Source organism: Pelodiscus sinensis, unplaced genomic scaffold, assembly GCF_049634645.1.
Source record: "Pelodiscus sinensis isolate JC-2024 unplaced genomic scaffold, ASM4963464v1 ctg227, whole genome shotgun sequence".
Taxonomy (NCBI): Eukaryota; Metazoa; Chordata; order Testudines; family Trionychidae; genus Pelodiscus; species Pelodiscus sinensis.
This window is the reverse complement of record NW_027465853.1, coordinates 58,126-80,373: the sequence shown is the minus strand read 5'-3', so window position 1 is coordinate 80,373 and position 22,248 is coordinate 58,126. Positions and strand designations below refer to the sequence as shown.

General features: G+C 42.5%; 1 protein-coding gene across 1 annotated transcript; it reads left to right on the top strand.

The window, feature by feature from the left end:
* The first annotated feature begins 8,026 nt into the window (after positions 1-8,026).
* Positions 8,027-21,284, top strand: LOC142823900 (maestro heat-like repeat-containing protein family member 2A). The gene is made up of 9 exons (XM_075915650.1): positions 8,027-8,138; positions 11,047-11,189; positions 14,487-14,609; positions 15,439-15,601; positions 17,701-17,852; positions 18,649-18,792; positions 20,195-20,287; positions 20,979-21,048; positions 21,163-21,284. Exons 1-9 carry the CDS (start codon positions 8,099-8,101, stop codon positions 21,282-21,284), a joined length of 1,050 nt encoding a protein of 349 aa, XP_075771765.1. The 5' UTR covers positions 8,027-8,098.
* The last annotated feature ends 964 nt before the right edge of the window (positions 21,285-22,248 follow it).

Below are 22,248 nucleotides of genomic sequence, written 5' to 3'. Positions count from 1 at the left end.
ATCCCCTCCTCAGAACCCCCCCCCAACAATTCAGGGTGAGTGGAGGAGCTCCCTCCCACTCCCACTCCACTTGGCCCTTCCTGACAGTCTCCCCTCCCCCCACCCCAAACTGTGACTGTCCCCAGACAATGACTTACCTCCATCAGGATGGATCCTACGGTAGACCTGCTCACGCCAAATTGGTGTTCCACGGAGCGGTAGCTGTCGGGGGTTGCCAGCTTCCAGAGGGCAATGGCGATCCTCTTTTCCAGGGGGATGGCGGGCCGCAGGTGGGTGTCTTGCCGTTGCAGAGCAGGGGCGAGCCAGGTACACAGCTCTTGGAAAGTGGTCTTTCGCATCCGGAAGTTGCGTAGCCAGTCTTGGTCATCCCAGATCTCCATCACGAGCCGGTCCCACCAGTCAGAGCTGGTGTCAAACCTCCAAACACGCCTGTCCACGAAAAAGTTTGGAGGCAAGGGCAGTGCGGCTGCTTGACGGAGGAGCCCCTCGTACCTCTGGTCTGGGTCCAGCTCGGGAAGTAGCCTCATGACAGTGTCATGCAGATGCAGCAACAGCTGCAGTATGGTGGTGTGGGGCCATCGCCTGCCCAGGGGCAGCTCTGGCTCCATGCCAAAAAAAAGGGTCTCAAAGCGAAAAACCTCAAAAGAAAAAAGCTGCTAGGGTGTCCCAGGAAGCTGAGCACTCCAAACCAGCACTGCAATGCCTTGCTTACTTCCTCGAGGGACAGCAAAGGCAGCTGCAGGAGCAGAGCAACGGGTGTTCAGGAGTGTCCCTCTCACCACGCGTCTCTGCAAAGGGCAGGCAGGCAGCACCCGGAAGGAAATGCTGCCCCCATGCCCTGGCAGAAGCAGTTCCGGGTGGCTTTCAATTTCGAAAGAGCGTCCAGCAGTCTGGATGCTCTTTTTCGAAAAAGCGGATCGATTTTTCGATCCGCATATTGTAGTCTAGACGCGCTCTTTCAAAAGAGGCTCTGCATACCTTGTGGCCTCCAGAGACACTGACTGATACTGGTCTTTCAGCTGCTTTTATAGGACTTTCCTGGCCCTGATTGGTTGCTTCTCCCACAGCCCCTCCAGTCTGTCTGGAGGACTTTTCTATTGTGTCTCTAGGGTATGGTCAGACCATAGGGCCTCCAGGAGGGGATCCCAAGGCCAGGTCAATTGCATCACGTTCCCTTTGTCTGTAAAAATGTTTATGGATGAAAAGAATCATAGAATCGTAGAATACTAGGACTGGAAGGGACCGCGAGAGGTCATCGAATCCAGGCCCCTACCCTCATGGAAAGACCAAATACTGTCTAGACCATCCCTGATAGACATTCATTTAACCTACTCTTAAATATCTCCAGAGATGGGGATTCCACAACCTCCCTGGGCAATTTCTTCCAGGCTGTGTCTAGACTGCATCCTTTTTCTGTAAAAGGGATGCAAATTAGACACATCGCAATTGCAAATGAAGCGAGGATTTAAATACCCCCGCTTCATTTGCATAAACATGGCTGCCGCTTTTTTCTGGCTCGGAGCTTTGCCGGAAAAAGCGCCAGTCTAGACGGGGATCTTTCGGAAAATAAAGCCTTTTCCGAAAGATCCCTTATTCCTTTTTTTAAGAGGTATAAGGGATCTTTTGGAAAAGGCTTTATTTTCCGAAAGATCCGCGTCTAGACTGGCGCTTTTTTCCGGCAAAGCTCTGAGCCGGAAAAAAGCAGCAGCCATGTTTATGCAAATGAAGCAGGGGGGATTTAAATCCCCACCTCATTTGCAATTGCGATGTGTCTAATTTGCATCCCTTTTACGGAAAAAGGATGCATTCTAGACACAGCCCTAGTGTTTGACTACCCTGATAGTTAGGAACTTTTTCCTAATGTCCAACCTAAATCTCCCTTGCTGCAGTTTAAGCCCATTGCTTCTTGTTCTATCCTCAGAGGCCAAGATGAACAAGTTTTCTCCCTCCTCCTTATGACACCCTTTTAGATACCTGAAAACGGCTATCATGTTCCCTCTCAGTCTTCTCTTTTCTAAACTAAACAAACCCAATTCTTTCAGCTTTCCTTCATAGGTCATGTTCTCTAGACCTTTAATCATTCTTGTTGCTCTTCTCTGGACCCTCTCCAGTTTCTCCACATCTTTCTTGAAATGTGGTGCCCAGAACTGGACACAATACTCCAACTGAGGCCTAACCAGCGCAGAGTAGAGTGGAAGAATGACTTCTCATGTCTTGCTGACAACAAGCAGTATAAGAACCTCTATAGAGTAGTGAAGGAAAAAAGAGCCTCTTCCCAGGATTATCCCTGTCCCTGTCCCTGTCCCTACAGATAGAATCATAGAATCATGCGGAGTATAATTTGATGTATTTCTACAACAGGGAATATAAATAACAAACCCACACCACTAGGTGGAGGCAGATATTTTGAGGAGTTTGTGAGAAAACTTTCAAAAAAGAGAAGTAATATTGAAATTCTGCTTTAAGTCATTTGGCTCACTTCTCAGCAGAGTGATCTGTACAGTGCTGGATCTTTAATTTTTTTCCATGAAAGAACCTGGTTAAAATCTTTTAAATAAATCATGTTATTTCCATTCTCCTATTTGTCTGTGCTCTAATAGGGATAGAAAAAATATAATTATTGGCTAATAATGGCTTATATTTGAATCAGAGAGTTAGTAAAATGATTTAAAAAAGAAAATCTCTCTAGAAATGCATATTGTTGTTGCATCAAATTCTGCCGTCCTTGCTCAGATCCTCCCAGGTATTGAGATTCATGGCTCCCATTGGTTTCAATGGAAATTAGTCTAAATACCTTTGAAGATCTGGGCCTCATACCCTACTCTGACAAAACTTAGGTTGAATTAGAGTCAAACACTGAGCGGGATTAAGGTGTGCATCTTACTGCACATTGTACAAAAGCTTCTTGCTATCAGTCTATTTTTTGCAGTACAGCTGCTCCCCGAGTTGCAAATGGTCGAGTTACGACCGTTCGCACTTACGACCAAAGCTCCCATGGAGCAGTCGTAAAGGCGGTCCCCGAGTTACGAACGTGACCCGCGCTTACAAACAGCGCGGTCACGTGTAACTCAATGGGGTCCAAGTTACGAACTGATCGAGTTACAGCCAAGTGTTTGGTCTGTAACTCGGAGAGAGGCTGTAATGTTTTTTCTGTATTCACCAGTTTTGTTTTCTTGCCTCCTTGGACATGTTGGACTTTGTACATAATGGTGAATAAATGGTATATTTATCATCCTCTCTGACTGTAATGTGTTTTGAGTGATGGCAAATTGTCAAGCCATATTCAGTACAGGCTGATCAAATGATACTCATTAGTGAGATAAGCATGTGAATTGTAAGCCCAGGACTTGCTAAGGGCAGGATCCCACTACTAATTGCTGCAGGACAGTGTGCGTTGTTGCAGAACTCTTAGTTGTGTATGTGCACATGACTTGTTTTTCTAAAAATCTGGCCCTGGGGCAAATAAACTAACATTCAACCAACGATTCAGCTTTTTATCTTGTAAAATACAACCAACTGATAAGTAAAATACAACCAATTAATAAGTAAAGTTTCCTTTTGAGGATATACTATTGCACCAAGATCTGAATTAAGGTTATATGCTAACTTATGAGTTCCCTGACATCTGCACGGTGTTTGTGATGACTTTGCCACACACATTGGGTCCTTAATCTGTTCTGTGGTCCTGGGGTTATTTGTCACATGCACAAACATTATTCCTATTGCTGATCCACCCATAGTGGACTGATATTGGATGCCTTGCCCTCATGTGAACAGATACAACGAACAAGCATTGTTACAGTTACCTGTACATGATGCTGTGTTTTTGAAAGGCCTGAACTTATGGAGCAGGTGTAGACAGTGAGGGATGCGTAAAACTAGCAGAGACAGGAAGTCTCTCTGTGATGACCATGCCCTTAGCTTCTTGTGGAAGTGACCTCCTGTGCATGTATTAAATATGGAGTACTCTTGAACTGTACTGCTGTACACTTTCTATCTAGCGCAGTTGTATAAGACCCCAGTTTGCACAATGGTATGGAACTGAAGCTTAGCCACGACAGACCCTGAATCAGGGATAAAGTTTCCTAAATATGTAGTATTATTACACTAGTTTCATGTTGGTACCTGGTCAAAGTAGGCTTATCTTCTTGCTTAATTATCTTCTCTGTTGTGCTGTGAATAAATATTACTTAATGACAGTTAAGGACCATCTTATTCTGAGTTTGTACAGGTTCTAAGGCAATGAGATTCTGGCCTATGACTGGGACTATGAGGCAGTACCGCAATACAAATAATCACATGCTGATCTACAGAAATATTTTTCTGCCTTGGACATCCCCACTAGCTTGAGAGATCCAGATGTATCAGTTAGTGAAAATGGAAGATGATGAGGGGTCTGGAGCATATGACCTACGAAGAGAGGCTGAGGGACTTGGGTCTGTTTAGTCTGCAGAAGCGAAGAGTGAGGGGGGACTTGATAGCAGCCTTCAACTTCCTGAAGGGAGGTTCCAAAGAGGATGGAGAGAGGCTGTTCTCAGTAGTGACAGATGGCAGAACAAGGAGCAATGGTCTCAAGTTGTGGTGGGAGAGGTCCAGATTGGATATTAGGAAAAACTATTTTACTAGGAGGGTAGTGAAGCATTGGAATGGGTTACCTAGGGAAGTAGTGGAGTCTCCATCCCTAGAGGTGTTTAAGTCTCGGCTTGACAAAGCCCTGGCCGGGTTGATTTAGATGGGATTGGTCCTGCCTAGAGCAGAGGGCTGGACTTGACGACCTTCTGAGGTCTCTTCCAGTTCTGATTCTATGATAAGGGGATGGTTGGATGAAATAACATGATCTTGGTAACTAATTGACCATTCATTTCCAGTTGGAAATAGGTCAATGGAGGGATGATAGGAGTTGCTATAGGGAACTTTCTGGGTGTCTGGCTGGTGAGTCTTGCCCACATGCTCAGGGTTTAGTTGATCGCCATATTTGGGGTCAGGAAGGAATTTTCCTCCAGGGTAGATTGGCAGAGGCCCTGGAGGTTTTTCGCCTTCCTCTGTAGCATTGGGCACGGATCGCAGCTGAAGGACTCTCTGCATGTTGGGGCCTTCAAAGTATTGGAAGGCTTCAATATCTGACACATAGGTGAGAGGATTATTCTAAGAGGGGTGGGTGAGATTCTGTGGCCTGCACTGTGCAGGGGGTCAGACTAGATGATCATAATGGTCCCTTCTGACCTTAAAGTCTATGAGTCTATGAACTTGACAGCTTCAGTTTCAGTCCCCTTGTTTCCTGCACTGAGTGTTTTTTCTGCTTTTTACACTAAATGGTAAGCATGTCCACATAATAGTGTGATGAAGATGGATGGATGGGAGGTTTTGACTTCCTTAGTCATGGCATACTGTTGCAGGAAGGTGGTTTGCTGGGAAGAGATGGGGTGGATCTGACCACAAAAGGGAAGGACATCTTAATGCAGTGACTCACCAATCTTATTAGAAGGGCTTTAAACTAAGTTGAGTAGGGGCAGGTGACAAAAGGCAACTAGGTTCAAAAGGTATCTTTAATAGAGGACTAGTTCTTTGGGGAGAATCAGATATGGAAAATTAGAGTAGAATTACAGGAGCAACAAGAGGGAAATCCCTGGGGGGAATTTGATCAATACCTTAGATCAGTGTTTCTCAAAGTGATCCGTGAAACCACTTTGAGAAAGTTGCTAACTGGCCGCGCCGGTGTGTTTATTTATGTTGGAAATAAGCCAGGACACTCTGGATGCAGGTGAAAACAAGCAGAGGATTTATTATACATCAGCTGATGGAGTGACACGCAGGGGTTACCCTGGTGAACACTGGTTAATTAACACAATACAATAGATTATATAGTCAGCAGGTGGACGGAGGAAAAATGATTTGATAGGTCTAGCAGCAAGACGAAATGAGCACATAAGCCAATAGAACTACTCAAGATTACATAATATCTCCGCCCATTGCAAAGTAACAGCTCGTTAATTAATATACAGGTGGTTATTGTTCAAATGCCAAAACATGTCAGCAAAACAGTAATAACATTTTAGTCTCCATAAATGATGATGTTGCTATAGGAGGCGGGTATGGCCTTGAGTTGGTGCAGCACTTGGTTCTCAGGCTTATTATCTAGGAGTGAAGCAAGACAGTTTAAGCAAATTTTATGAATGTTATCTCAAGCAAAATGTGTTACGTTACCAACTGAGACCCAGTTCGAGTGTTTTAGAACGTGGTTGCTATGGTGCCCAGGGTCTTTTACTGTCTGCAGTTCTTATCCTGACTGTGGTGTTCCCAGGCCTTAATCCTAGAATGGAGTTATGCTGTTTAGAGGCCTACTAGCACATTTAGGGCTGCCTCAGTTTACCCTACAATTTACCAGCACTGAGGCCACGGAGCCTTGCAGGTCCCTTTGGCTCTGGTTAGCCAGTCATAGCAAAAGGAGCTGTGGCTGCTGCTTCCCATGGCTCCCTTTGGCTGCAAACAGCAAATCGGATCCAATGGGAGCCACGAGGCTTTGTGGCTGCGGCACCAGTAAATAAACACACCAGTGCAGCCAGTTAGCAGTTTTCTCAAAGTGGTTTCATGGACCATTTTGAGTATCACTGCTTTAGACGTCTACTCACAAATTCAAGGAATAACAGGACTAAGCAGTCAGAATTGGGAGTACTAATAGACAAGTCATAACTGAGCTTAAGTGGCATCTCAGATACTTGATGGGATAAATCTCATAACTGCAGTATTGGCATAGAGGGGTACATCTTGTTCAGGAAGAGCATGTAGGAATAAAAGGGAGGTGGTGTTGTATTGTACACTTGTTCTGAGTTCCAGAAAGAGGCAAGAGGCAGACCAGCTGAAAGTCTCTGGGTAAAGACGAAGTGGGGAAAACACATCCAAACCAGGAGGAGGAGGGAGATGAGGCATTTCTAGAACAAATAAAACAAATATCCAGACCCTTATAGTAATGAGGGACTTTACCTACCTAGACATCAGTGGGAAAAGTAATATGATAAAACACAAAATATCCAATAAGTTCTTGGAATGTCATGGGGACAATGCTTTGTTTCAGAAACTGAAGGAAGTAACCCAGGGCATAGGCATTTAAGAATTGATTCTGACCAACAGGGAGGAGATGGTTGTGAACCTGTAGGTAGAGGACTATTTGGGAGAAAGTGATTATGAATAAGGCTGTGAATCATTCATGGAGGTCACAGAAATCATGAAACAAAAAACAGGACTATGTAGCACTTTAAAGACTAACAAGATGGTTTATTAGGTGATGAGCTTCCGTGGGCCAGACCCACTTCCTCAGATCAAATAGTGGAAGAAAATTGACACAACCATATATACCAAAGGATACAATCAAAAAAATGAACACATATGAAAAGGACAAATCAAATTTCATGTGTTCATTTTTTTTATTGTATCCTTTGGTATATATGGTTGTGCCAATTTTCTTCCACTATTGGATCTGAGGAAGTGGGTCTGGCCCACGAAAGCTCATCACCTAATAAACCATCTTGTTAGTCTTTAAAGTTCTACATAGTCCTGTTTTTTGTTTCAGCTACACGAGACTAACACGGCTACATTTCTGTCACAGAAATCATGGATTCTGTGACTTTCTGGGACCTTTGTGACTTCCACAGTAGTTGGCGTGGTACATCTCAGGGCATCCCTGGGGCCAGATGCTGTGCTGGAGCATTGGTTGGAGAGAAGTCAGGGTACCCTGGGCAGTTCACCCACCTGGAGTGGAAGTAGTAGTGGCACCCTAGCCTGCTCTCAGAGCAGTGGAGTCTGCTGGAGTGCTGCCTTTCCCCAGCACCTAAAATTTATTTAGGGCAATTTTTAGTAAAAGTCATAGACAGGTGACAGGTCATCTTAACCATAGTTCTCTCCAGCAAAGTGACAGAGTCCCTGTGTGCCTACCTGGTCATCAACAGTTTATGGAATTTGCTTTGGTCACAAGGATGTCACAATAGTGCTTGTGTAAGTTTAACTGGAAGTTCTGGTTGACAGACTGAGAGGCCATCTATCTCTCAGTACTGGAGCTAGTTGGAGAAAGGATTGAGAGAAGGTGTTGAGGAAAGACTAAACCATGAATACATTTGTGAGTGAACAGGAGGTAATTGATAGAGGTAAGGGTCACTATTGTATTTTTTATATCCAACCTGTATCCACACATACACATTCAAGAGCATGGGTGCATAGAAACGTGTAATATTCTCCATTTATATGACCAGATCATTAGCTGCTGTAAATCCAGTGAGCCTCTACTGACTTCCCTTTTAATTGACTTGAGTTGAAGGACTGGCCTACAGCCTCTGAACCTGGAAACTTTCCTGACAACCTGTGTCACTATTGGATGTTATGGGGAAGGTCTTCTTTCCTTTCTCCAGTTGTTTTATGTTTAATATGGGTCCTTATTTTATGACTTCTGCATCCTTGGAGCCAAAATCTAGTGGTGCAAAGCATCAGAGATGGGAGAAATTAGAAGAGAAAACACAGAAGGACTTCTCTTCTAGCTGACTGTGTCTAGACTACAAAGTTCTATCACTTTTCTTTTGAAAGAGGCTTTTCTGACAGTTGGCCCGTCTACACTGGGCCAAATGTCAGAAAAAAAGCCTCTTTCAGAACATCCCTTCTTCCTCGTAGAACGAGGTTTACTGAGATGCTGAAAAAACATGTCTGCTTTTCCAATATTTTTTTGGAAAAGCAGATGCATTCCTTGGACGTGGCAGAGCTTTTCTGGGATATCTCTGGTATCCTGGAAAAACTCTGCAGTCTAGATGTACCTGCTGTCTACTTAAGATATTAAGTGGATAGCTAGCATATTAAATGGAGGATAACAAAGCGTTTCTTAGCAACACTAGTGCTCTTAATCCTTCACCATTACTATTGCAACTGTATGGGCAATGTAAGTTACAGTTCTGATTCCATCTGCATCTGGGTGTTGGAATCGAAGGGTAAGGATGGGTAATCGCCTAATCTTGAGCAATCTTTCATGGGAAGGGTAAATTCTGATCAATTCCTCCTCCATGCCTTGGAATGCTGTTACAATGGAGACAGATAAATATGGCATTTCAGATTTCTTGTTAAATATTAAGTCTCCAGGAGGATTTCTGCTGAGAGACACATGGGAGATAAAATCCTGATTTTATTAATACATCAACTATTTCACAGTTTCATAGAGTTTAAGGCTGGTAGGTCATTAGATCATGTACTTTAATCTTCTGTATGTCACAAACCATTACGTTTCACCTAGCAACCCTATGCTGAAACCAAAACTTGTCTTGGACTAAAAATTGTCACTCTTGAAGGGTATGTCAACACAGCAGTGTTAATTTGGAATAACTGATGTTATTGCAAAATAACATAGTCCGCATCTACCCAGCAAGCCATTATTTCAACATAATGTCAAATAATGTCAAGCTGGAGGACTTCTTTCTCCGACTCCTATAACCCGCATTTTATGGGGAGTAAGGGAAGTAGGAGGAAGAGTGCTCTTTCCCCGACTTCCTGCTGTGTAGACAGCGCCAAAAGCCGAAATAAACTATTTCAACTTAAGCTGCACAATTGATAGCTCAAGTTGTGTAGCTTATTTCTGCTTTAGCCCTGCTGTGTAGATGTGCCCAAGGCCTAGGAGACTAAGATGCTGTGTGCTGCAGACAGAGGATAGGAGAAACTGAAATGCTACCAATGCCTGAGGCCTTTGCAATGGTAGAGAAATGATTAGGTCAGAAATGCCCTGATGATCCTGGTGGTTGATCAGTGCCCCATACTCCCGAAGAAGACAAATTCCCAACCTCCCAAACAATAATCCCTGCTAGTCTGACCCAGGGAAAATTCCTCCCCACCCTCAGATCTGGAGATCAATTGCATCCTGACCAATGTTCTCTCCAATTCTACGTGTAGAATACATTTGATGTGCATTGAGGCATGTAGGGATGTGTACAACCATTAGAAACACATGTCTGCCACCCAAGTGCTCAGTTTACAGGTAACACTGATCCTGACTATGTGAGCAAGACTTACCAAGACTTAATCTCTGAGGCTTCACATAAAGGTATGGGGCAATCACCCTACCCATGGAAAACACCTAGCTAGATAATTTCATGGAGGTTAGGTCCATAAAAGGCTATTAGCCAGGGGATAAAATGGTGTCCTTGGCCTGTGTTTGTCAGAGGCTGGAGAGGGATGGCAGGAGATAAATCGCTTGATCATTGTCTTCGGTCCACCCTCTCTGGGGCACCTGGTGCTGGCCACTGTCGGCAGACAGGATACTGGGCTAGATGGACCTTTGGTCTGACCCAGTACGGCCGTTCTTATGTTCTTATGTTGTGCATTGGGGGAAAATCTTTTAGGGTCTCTAGAGGCAACTGGACAAATACCTATTCCATGTGTCTTCTCTGCAAGTATTTAAATTACCATAAAATAAAACTGAAGCCTTTTTTCAAAACAGAGTGCATAAAGTTTGACTTCTAAATTCATACAGTGGGGTCTTTAAAAAGTGGCTTGATTTTCAAGAGATACTGAACCCCTAGAAGTTCTTTGCACCATCCATAGGTAATTCTGGGTGCTCAGCACTTTTGGAAATGACACCCTGACTAAGCAAAACACTTCAGCATGTGTTTAACTTTAGATTTATTTGTTGGCATTGAGTTAGGCATGTGATTAATTTGTTGAATCAGGATGTAGGCGTGTTAATATGGATTTAGGAGTTGTAGTTTAGGCACCCAGTTTTAAAAATCTTGGCTATAAATTATTCTGTGTGCTATCAAAATGCCTAAATTAATAGTAAAGGTGGAAAAGATTATTTTATGTGGGGATCTTATTTAAAAGGAGCAGCTTTTCCTTATTATAATCCGTCCCCCCACAATAGCTCTGCAAACAGACATGGTCACCATGAGGGAAGAAAAGGATTTGCATGATTCCCAGGTCCATGTCTGGTCTCCTACAGAGTCTTTACTAGATAGTGAATTAAAGACACAAGCACTGAATCCCAACATCAATGATAACCAGCAGAATCCTTTCCTTTAATTTCAGCTGTTTACAGCGAGGTTGTTTTCCTCCTGGACCATATGGACGATCAAGATAAGGCCTCTATTGCCCTTGAGATTGTCAAGATAGCTGAGACCAAACTGGCTGTCGTTGTGACTGTTCTGCTAGAAAAACTTCAGCAGGATGAGGTAGGGCAGTTTCATCAAATCACATCTGTTTTCCATGTTTCCACTCCAAATTCTGTTTGACTTCATGGAAGTAATTCAATACAGAACTTGGCTCAGCCCACCTTCAGTGTAATCAGTATTTACCCTTCTGTCTTCATGCAAAACTCATCATGCAAAATTCTGTTACAGATCAGGATGATATAATAAAGAGACACTCAGAGGAGCACTGTCCTTTTGTACACACTGGAGTACCTGGGCTGTATATTATAAAAGTGCACTGTAGGGGTATCTATAATCTCTTATAGCAGTATTTTGTCCTCCTTTAGCATCTTCATCCAAAAACCTCAAAGCACTTACCTACTTACTCATGAATTAGGTTTTACAGCACCTTTGGGAGAGTGATAAACATCCCCATTTACTGATGGGCTGTGTCATGGGGAATTAAATAACTTGCTCAACACCACATAGTGAGTTAGTAGAAGAATGGCGAATAAAACCCATGTGAACTGACTCTCTGCTCTAAACCCAAGACAACACTTCTTAATTATAATGACATATGATTGGGATATAGCTTTGAAGGGTTCTTAAATAATCCAAACCCCTTTTTCTTTTATTAATACTCGCATCCAGCAAAGTCCATTTCTCTATTAAGGGTCAACACAGAAGGCATTTTAGTTTCAAGTACCAGGAAGCCAAGACAAGCAGTTCATTTCTGGCTCGCTTGAATAGTGTGGGGCTCTTGTATTCATAAGTTATCAATTATGATTTTCAATTAAAAATCCTCCTTACATTTAAAAATGAATGGAAAGAGGCAGAGCCTCTCCCCACTAGAGCAGTAATAATAGCAGTTTGCAGCAGCATCCTTTAAAAGCACAACCACTGGAATGTGTAGCCAACCATTGGCTTTGAACATTCCAAAGTGCTTTATGACCTTAGCAGGCAGTTCACACCTTCAGCTGCCTGAATTCAGAGTTATAGACTCACAGGAGACAGATGTGAAAGGCTTGTTGGATCATCCAATTTCCCAGCAGTGCCTTTTTCATTTTTTGGGGCCAAACCAATTTTAAAAGCTCCTAGTGACTGGGTTTCCACCACTTTCCAATGAAGACTATGTAATAACCTGATAGATGTCTTATAGCTGGGGCATTTTTCCTGATGTTAAAGTCTAAATTTTATGTCTCTGATACTGCCCCCTGCTGTGCAATGTACCTGCTGCAGGGTAAGAAACACTGACTCCTAAGCATCCTCACTCCACAGTGCATGCTATGCAGCAAGGAGGTGGTGCCTGGCTGGAGTAGGCAGTCACGGTTGTGCTGACTCTGTGGAGGAGAGCTGACCTGATCTGAGCCCAGGGGAGTCCAGTTGTTTTCCCACTGTGATGTGATACGATTTATTTTAGATCCAAGAGAAACCAGGACACTCCAGGGATACTTAACCACTTTCTTATTTATTGCAAGCTTTAAGCAGTTATTACAGTTGTTTAAGTTTTACAAGCCTTAAAAACAATTACTACACAATTTAAACCTTAAATGCCATACATTCTAAAGCAATAATATAGTGCAAAGCAATGCAAAAGCAATTAATAAAAGAGCTACTATAATAAAATAATAAAGACTAGTTCACTTACACTTCACCCGTATGCCACCTACAGTAGCAGGCAGGAGGTCATGGTTCCTTTTCTTCCCATGCATTGGAACACCATGCACTGGATCACCGGTGTGAAGGGCCTATTTACTTCTAGTTATATCGAGCAGTACCTGTGGGTAAATCCTGCTCATTCCCTCCCACTGATTGTTCTTACTAAGCCCATTTTATAGCAAAGTGAGACTTGGTTGTTCTAATAATATTTACCAATTGATTACGTATTGTGTAGGATATGTAACATGCCCAATACCCTATCTGGAGTACATCTTGTCACTCAGGATGTTGCTGCTATGTGCATAGTTGACAGTTGTATTGCTGCATCTGTAATTTGTGGTTATCAGAAACAGAAGTACCTGTACAAGATTGCTTGCCATGTGTTCTTGACATAGTCTCACGTACCATGCTTCATCTGCATTGTTATGCAAAACATTCCTTCCTCTCACAGCTTCTCCCATGACCTTGCCTGCATGCTTATGTGCACCAGACTTGAGACAGGCCTGGGTTTTGCTTGTTAGAGATCTGCATGTGTTAAAGGGAGACATGGCCATTTACTGTCAAGGCAGGCTCCCCTACACCCACCCAACCTCACCCTGACGCATGAGGTCAGATCCCATAGAGGTTGCAGGTCTCTATTTAAAAGTCAGTTCTGCTGGCCTCCCTGCACTTTTTAAAATTTTCTCCTGAATTACTTCCAAGCTGTTGATCTTTTCTGGGGAATGTGGTGCCAAAAAAGTGAAATAAGCCAGAAGCATGAACAATGAGAAACTTCCTGCTTTATGACAAGATTCCTGTATGTAACAAACCCAACCCAGATGGCTGACTTTTTTTTTCACTGTCACTCCAGGTCACTTCTTGTTTCCCACTTTTCTCCCTCTCATTATGTCAGTTATATTGACCCCCTCTCTAGGTGCGCTAGTTTGCAGTTCTCTGAAATCAGTCTTGTTCTGCTCAGGTTTCTAATTTCTCTGTGCCCCTCTTTATTATTTCTCTGTCACAACTCATACCTTCAACTCCTCCATATTTAGTATCATCTGTGAATTTCAACTTTGATGGACCCCATAAAAGAGACCTTCAAATGTGCGACTGTCAATGTAGAGGTAACTCCTGAGCTAATTTTCCCTAAAAGCTGCAGAAGATTTACTGCAGGAGTTGGGTATTTTATAATTGTATTTACAAATTCTGTCTGGAATGGATAAAAAAGGGCAAGATGCTAATAACAACAACAACAACAATAACAATAATAATAACAATAACAATAATAATAAACAAAATTAGATAAGGGGGCAGTGCAGGGCCCTTATTCTGATTAAAAAATTTGTAAATTGCTCAGCTTCTTCTGAAGTGCTGCTAGCTGGGGTGATTGTGGAGGGCATAGCAAGTTTTACACAAATGAAGACTAGGGGTTACTTGAGTGAGTATGCAGGCTGTGGAATCAGTGTGGTCTAGTGGAGAGGACTCCAGATAGTGAATCAGAAGACCTGAATTATTTTCCTGGCTATTGATCTGCTCTTTTAGCCTGGGCTAGTTGTTTCATGTTTAGATTGTAAACTCTTTTGGGCAGAAGCTTATTAGCGTAAGTGTTACTATATTGTGTTACTATATTAGCTTATAGCATTACTATATTGTCATCAAGGAAACATTTTCCCCAATTGTTCTTTTATGTTTTGTCCCCAGAAAAACAGAGTAGACATGTACTGTATCCTGGAGAAAGTATTTCAGCAGGATGCCCAGGTCCTAGAGAGAAGGCTACTGAGAAAAATAATAACACTTGCCTCAAACCACATGAGAGAGACTCAGGTAAGTTAGACTAACGGAAGTGTTGGAGCATAAGCTTTTGTGGTCAAAGACCCACTTCACTGCTTTTGCAGATTCAGACTAACACGGCTACCCCTCTGATACTCAGGTAAGTTAGTTTTCCCTATATGCTAATGACAGGAATGAAAGCTTAAACTAATTAAAACATTTTTTGTAAACTATATACTGAAACTCCAGGATTGATGACTGCTAGGGGCCCACAGATCCCCACACCGTCCTCCAGAAACCCCAGGTCCTAAGCAGCATGTGACTAGTTTCATCTTGTTCAAGTTACACATGTGCTTAAGTGCTTTGTAAGGTCAGGATATTGTGACATATATCAGATGCAGAGAGGCCTACCGTTTCTTAACAAGCAAGTTTTTTGTGAAGTCTACTAGGGATTTCATTATTGATACTGATTTTCTGTGGAAGGTGCTCTGATACTATGGTGTTAAGCAGCAGGATGAAACCTTAAAACAGAATCTGAGCTATTTCCAAAAGAAGCAGTATTTGGATTTAGGGTATAGTTTATTCAGGAAAATTCTCTGAATATCTTGAAGCTGCCCACCTCCTCTGAGGGAAAAATATCATGTCACTATGATAGCCAATCATCCACCACAAATAGCTAATAGCAAATAGTCTAAGCAGCTTGCAAACAACTGAAAGGCTGACAAGTGTTTAGCCAAACGATTCAATGATTATTTATGACTAATGATTCTGTTCACAGAAAGTTGGGTGGAAAACAGAAATAAGAACTTGATTCATTTGAGCAGCATTGGCTGGTGTAGTTGGCTTTAATCACTTCAGTCTCTCTCTTTTTGTATTTTTTAAGGAAGCAACAAATGAACTAAAAGTGGCAGCGAGCAACACATTAGTGGCTCTGGCACGCTGCTATTTCAATGAGGTGATGTATGAGCTTCAATGTCATCTGAAACCACTGGAGCTGTCTGACGAGTTCACTTTGATTACACTGGGCAACCTATCATCAGCCTATAGTATGTCAACTTCCATCTTTTGTTTCCAAGTTATTGTCTTCCATTTAAGGACAGAGGTTCACGCTCTGTACAGCTACACAAAGTGCTATTTGGGGGGGCATGAGATGAACTGGTGTGGCTGGTTCTAGTTGCTAGACCATGAGCTATCCACACCAAGGTGCAAGCTCTTATGCCCCATTTGAAGTTCTTAAAGGACAAGATTGAGGAAAATCAGGTCTAGTGGAGCTCTTCTCCATTCCATTTCTCATCTCTCCCCAGTGCTCTCTCTCCTACTCTGGGAGAGGATTGGGCATCTGGCACAGCTGCACATTGGTGGAGAATGCTCCTCCTCAGGGTAAATCCCCCACTGATTTTTTACTGCTGCCTTATCATTTGTGTACGCAGCACAAAATGACCTAGGAGCCCATAGCATCCGACCCAGCGGTGTTTCTAAATGCGATAGTAAGAAGGCAGATAACAGTCAATTGTCTGTCTTCCTTTTCTTCTGGTCCTGCTTTTCAGCACTCAAGTGCATTCCTTTTGTGGGAATGACCCTGTACAGCATGAGCTCCATGCGGATGTTAGTCGACGAGAGCAGGCTGAGGCAAGCATTTTGTGGTGGTAAGTGCCAGCACTTATTGCAGATGTCCAAAATGGATATTTAGGGGCCTTGGTACAGAGTTAAGTGACTGATCGTTTACAAACAGGCTCTGAACTGGATTGTACCAGGGGCTGAGTCCTCATGCTCCTCTGGCACTCAGTGGAGTTGAGAGTGCTCCTTACTTTGCTGGAGGTGCTGAGCATTTGTAAGTTCAGGCCCTTTATGACTTGTGGATATTTTAAAAATAAACAAAAGCTGATGCTGCCCATGTGCCAGGAAACTCCTGGGGGAGAATGTGCAGGCAAGACTGAATTACATTTAAAAATTTCCCGTTTTCCACCCCTCCACCCATTCCTCCTCTTTAGTTGCTTAATTATCATCTCCTTTCACCCTCTTTCTCTGTCCTCTGGCCTTCTCCACTTCTCTCTTCCTTTGCTTTTTAGTTGATGCTCAAGTAAGGCCACGTCTACACTATGCAGAAGATCAATGCTGCTGCAGTTGATCACCAGGGTCCAAATAAGCAGGTCTAGTGAAGACCCACTATTTCGAACTGAGTGGGTGCTCCCGTTGGCACCGGTAGTCCTGCTTCTCATGAGGAATAACACTCCTGTCAACCTTCCACTGTGTGGACAGTCTGAAAACCCTATTTAAGATACGTCAACTCCAGCTACATAATTAACATAGCTGGAGTTGCGTACCTTAAGTCAACTTTCCCCTTTAGTGTAGATCAGGCCTAAGGGACTAATCCTGCACCTTTGAGATAAATGGGAATTTTGCCATCAGCTTCATAGAACATAGGATTGAGCCTTAATTTTCCTTTCAAGGGCAGTGGGTGCATCTAATTTTAGGGCAAAATGCTGTCAAATCTCAGTATAGCTAATAGGAGTTAGGGGCACTGAACATCTTTCAGACAAACTGTAACCCAATAGGAAATCATACAGTTTTAGGGCTAAATAAGCAATAACTGTAGAGGACATGAATCATTCAGAAAACAGCTGGTCAAAATATTTTGGTTTTTTCATTATATGTTTCAGATTTTTTTCCAATTTGATGGAATATTAAACTGAAAAATGTCAATGACAGTTTTAATCAGGATGTGTTCATTGTTTTTGTGCAGCTAAAAAGGTGGCTGAAATTTGTTGATTTTTGAAACATGTGAATGATCTTTGTAATTTGAAATTTTGAAAAAAACAAGAGTAAACACTTTTAATTTAATTTAAACTACCTTTTCAATCAGCTCTAATTAAGAGGTAACAAGGGAGAAAAAATATGTTTTCAAATTATGGGAATTAAAAAGAGATGGAGAGAGGCAAAAGAGAAGAAAGCCTTTTGAGAAACAAGAAACGGAAAGGAGGGAAGAGAAATAATTCAAAACTGTTATTGGATTTCATCAGCTGTTCCTGAATTGGGCATGGAATTGTAATAAACTACAAGCCTGGGTGTCTTCACTGATAAAGCAACGTATCCTTATTACTATTGCATCCTTTTCATATTGCCTGTCTTTTTTCCTTCCATGCAGTTCTGGAAAAATGGTCAAGGGCAGTAAATGTATATTTTAGTAACTGGGAAAAGTGCCCATTTCCCAGAATGGGTAAATCTCAATTCTGTGATGAAATTCTTCCCCTCTATCGTCATGTGACAAGCAAATGGACCACATGTGAAGATTTGGAGGTGAGAATTGTAGGTTTTCTAAACCTTTATGAGAAATTCTATCGTTAAATTCTCTGTGTATGGCACTCTTTGTGATGATGGAGTTCAATGGCAGGTTCTTTGGGATAGAACAGAGTATGATGAAAAACATTTAAAAAAGATTATAATGTCACAATCTCATGGAAATTCTGTCTGTACATAGTGTACATAGATTCCAGTTTTGTCACCTGACATGCAGACGAATATAGGAGAATGGGCTAAATTCATTCCTGGCAGATGTCTATTCAGTTCCAGTAGAGTTACAGCAGGAATGAGTTGGTTTAGTGTGCATACTAATCTGGGGGAATATCCCACTTGGGAAAGTTGTGAGGTGCAGTAGAATATAATTCTGAAACCAACACCATAGCTGTGTCTAGACTGGAAAAACTTGCCAGCTGTCTACACTGGCTGCTTGAATTTCCGGAAAAGCACTGACAATCTCATGTAAGATCATCAGTGCTTTTCCGGAAATACTATGCTGCTCCCGTTCAGGCAAAAGTCCTTTTCCGAAAGACTTTTGCGGAAAAGCATCCTGCCAACCTAGACGTGCTTTTCCGAAAATGCTTTTAACGGAAAACTTTTCCGTTAAAAGCATTTTCGGAAAATCATGCCAGTGTAGACGTAGCCCATGAGTCTTAATTCTTTACCAGGAAATATTGAGATAGGGCTGTTTCAACAGTGGAAAAGGGAAATTGCACTCGTCAGAAGTAAAAAAGATGGGCCCATTGCATGATATTGAATGACTTTGTAGGAACATAAATTCTGTGTCTCTATGTAGCTCAAGCAGGCCATCATCTTAGCCCTTGGTCCCATGATGAGCCTCCTCCTGCATAAAGAAGAGTATCAAGATAAGGTGTTCGAACAGATCCCATGGCTCCTTGAGCAATATAAAGAGGACGTTAATGTTTTTCATGTCACCAAGGTGAGATACTTATTAAAATAACTATCAATGTGTGCGCATAGGTGAACTGCACTAGCTGCTACCAGTGGCGTTTCCTGGTCTACATAGTGACTTGTTAGATAATAGATAAACACACAAGTCTTGATTTTATAGACATGGTGACCCAGGTGACAAGTTTTGTAGGTAAAAGCCTCTCATGAAAAGTATCTTCTGTTTCCTGGAGATGCTAAGGAGGTAAGAAACAAAACACCTGCCCCTCCCCCCCATAAGATACTCCCTCCTTGTGATTTACTGGTACATCCTATCAACTCTGTGTCTCTCTTTTAGATTATAAATAAACTCCTCAGAGCAGGGGCTGCTGTGTGTTGTCTCTGGGCAGTATTAAGTAAACTGCCAGTAGCTGATAATTAATACTAAGAAGGCCTGAAGTGCATTGCTTTAGATTATATAACTAGATCGATATAAAATCACTGTCTATTTCATCTACCGTTGTGTACAGGGCTGTTGTAGCTGTGTTGGTTCAAGGATATTAGAGAGACAAGGTGGGTGAGATAATATAATTAAAGATATTATTTCACCCACCTTGTCTCTCTTATTTCATCTACCCTCAGTATCACATGACCAAGGTAACTCCTGCCTGCTGATAGTGAGAGGATGGAGTGAGGGCAGTTGGCTTCAGTAGTATGATTGAGCATGCTCAGTCTATGTGAGCTGGCTCAGTACAAGCCAAGCAGCAAATCCAGGGCCACAACCCTGCTGCCCTTCCCCCCTCCCCACTTCCCCCATGGTTTACTCCCAATCTATGTTGGCTTTCTGGTCCAGAATATGTGGTTGCTTTGGGGATTGGAATGCCTATGACTTTGAGGGAATCAATGCCTCATGGACTTGACTAAAAGTATCAGAAGACTACACAAGAGCCTAAATGTAGTAAAATATGTAGATTTCATCAGAGATATCCTGGAAGCTTCAAGCAGCAAAAAAGAAAAGTGTGTAGGTACAGGAAGGAGTTAGACTGTCATCTCATTATCAATAGCCTGGAAGAGAACATAAAATCATCATTGATAAAATATATGTAATGACCTAGCAGAGAAAGGCATGACATGATCCAGTGGCTACAAACTGAAACAGGATACATTCAGATGGGAAATAAGGTCTACCTTTTCAGTGGTGGGATATTAGCCATTCAAACCATTTACCAAGAGTCAAGGGGATTATTTTAAAATCAAGATTGGATTTTTTTCTGAAAGTTCTGCTTTAGGAATTATTTTGGCAATTTCTAAGGCCTGTGTCATACAGAAGGCCTGACTAGTTGATGACAATCATCCCTTTTGGCCTTGGAATCTATGTATTCCATGAACCTGCTTCAGTCATTGCATATTGCTCCTTTGTATGCCCACCTTCTAACTTTCACCCTCTGTTGTAGAGTCTGAGGCAGCTCTTGGAAGTCTCCGGTGAATATAAGATCCTTCTACCTAAAGGGAAATTTCAAGCCATCTGCAGTGCTCTGCACGACCGGGTGAGGGGAACTTGTTCTTGTATCACTTGAGCTTAAGCTCAGCAGATCTGAAGCATATTAACAATAAACATCTTTTGAATGCTAGTGAAGAGCCCAGAGACCTTCTTATGCCTTATTAGTTTCTGCTGGCTTAAGAATAAGCAGATAGTGGTCTCATTTTATTAGCTAAAATCCAGCTCAGTTTGTAAAGCAATTTTAGCATAAGCCAGTTATTAGAGGGAGTTAGAGTTATATAGTAAAAACTGATCCCATCCAAATGGGGAGGACCTATCCTGTGACAGGGTGACTTAATTGCAGTCTATAATATCTATGTGGGGAAACATATGTAATAATCTAGCAGAGAAAGGCATAACGTGAGCCAATAACTAGAAAATGAAGCTGGACAAATTCAGACTGCAAATAAGGCCTACATTTTTATGGTGGAATAATTAACCATTTGAACCAGTTACCAAGGGTCAAGTCTTGATTCAATTAGCTCTGCTGCTAAAAACACTTTGAAAGCAGGAACTTCTGTTATCCAATGTATCGGTCATTGTTTCTGATTTTTGTTGTGCAGTCAGTACCATTTATTTTGGGTTCAGAGCTCTATTTGGAAAGGTAGGAAGTGAGTGCTTAGAAATTAATTGAGCATCTTCTTTTCAGTTGCTTGTTCTGATTAGTTTTCCTTTGATCACTTCTCTTCTTCCCACAGATCTGTTCTCCAACTCAGCAGCTCATCATGGAAAATCAAATGGAGCTGTGCTATTGTATCCTACTGCTAGGTAGGGGAAGAGACTCCAAATTGCACAGTAGTTTCCTTGTAACTTCCTTCTTTTGTAGGTGTAGTAAGAATGAGCTTTCAGTTGTTAGTGAGGATGTGATTTCTTCCTTTGCAGCCCGTTCTTCTCCTGATGACCTCATAGCATTTCTGCACTCGCAGCTGAAGATTAAGAATGAGACTGTTCGTGTGGCATCCCTGAATCTGCTCACAGCTATTATTGGTGCTGACTGTAAGTAACACAGGAGTAACTGTGACTGCTGCGATCATCGCCATCGTGCTGGGGGTTGAGTTGGGGACATCCAGAGCTAAAAGCATGAGCTGCTATAGGTTGATCTAAAGAACCAAGGCTTTGCAGGCATGGTAGGGCTATAACATACTCATCATCTCTGCAAATGGGGCACAGAGGATCTGTAACACAGGGGCGGATATAGGGCAGGGCGAGCGGGGTGGCCGCCCCGGGTCCCGCGCTTCAAAAAGCCCCGCGCACGCGCCGTGGTGCCACCGCACATGCGCATGGCGTCACTGTGCATGCGCCGTGTCAAAGGGGGGGGGGGGAACCGTGGAATTATGCTGCCCGGAGCCCCGCAAAACGGTCATCTGCTCCTGCTGTAACACATGGAGTCATATAGTCATAGATTATTAGAACTGGAAGGGACCTTGAGAGGTCATCAAGTCCAGTCCCCTGCCCTCATGGCAGGACCAAGCACTGTCTAGATCACCCCTGATAGGTGTCTATCCAATCTGCTCTTAAATATCTCCAGTGGTGGAGATTCCACAACTTCCCTGGGCAATTTTTCACAGTGTTTAACCAACCTAACAGTTGGGACGTTTTTCCTAATGTCCAACCTAAACCTCCCTTGCTGCAATTTAAGCCCATTGCTTCTTGTCCTATCATCAGAGGCCAAAGAGAACAATTTTTCTCCCTTCTCCTTGCGACACCCTTTTAGATGCATGCTCACCAGAGGGTTGGAAATTCACTAAAGGGACCCAGTGCTGCTCTAAGTTACTCCCATGTGGTCACACAGAAATCAACAGGGTTAATTAAGTGCTGAATGTAGCCTAAGATATTTTCAAGGTTCAAATACAAAGGTAATCTTGTGGCGGATGCATGTTAATAATAATGAGATAAAAACAAAATAGTACTCCTGACTGAATAAGTATTAAACACTCTAGAATAGATTCCAAATTCTGCTATACTGGT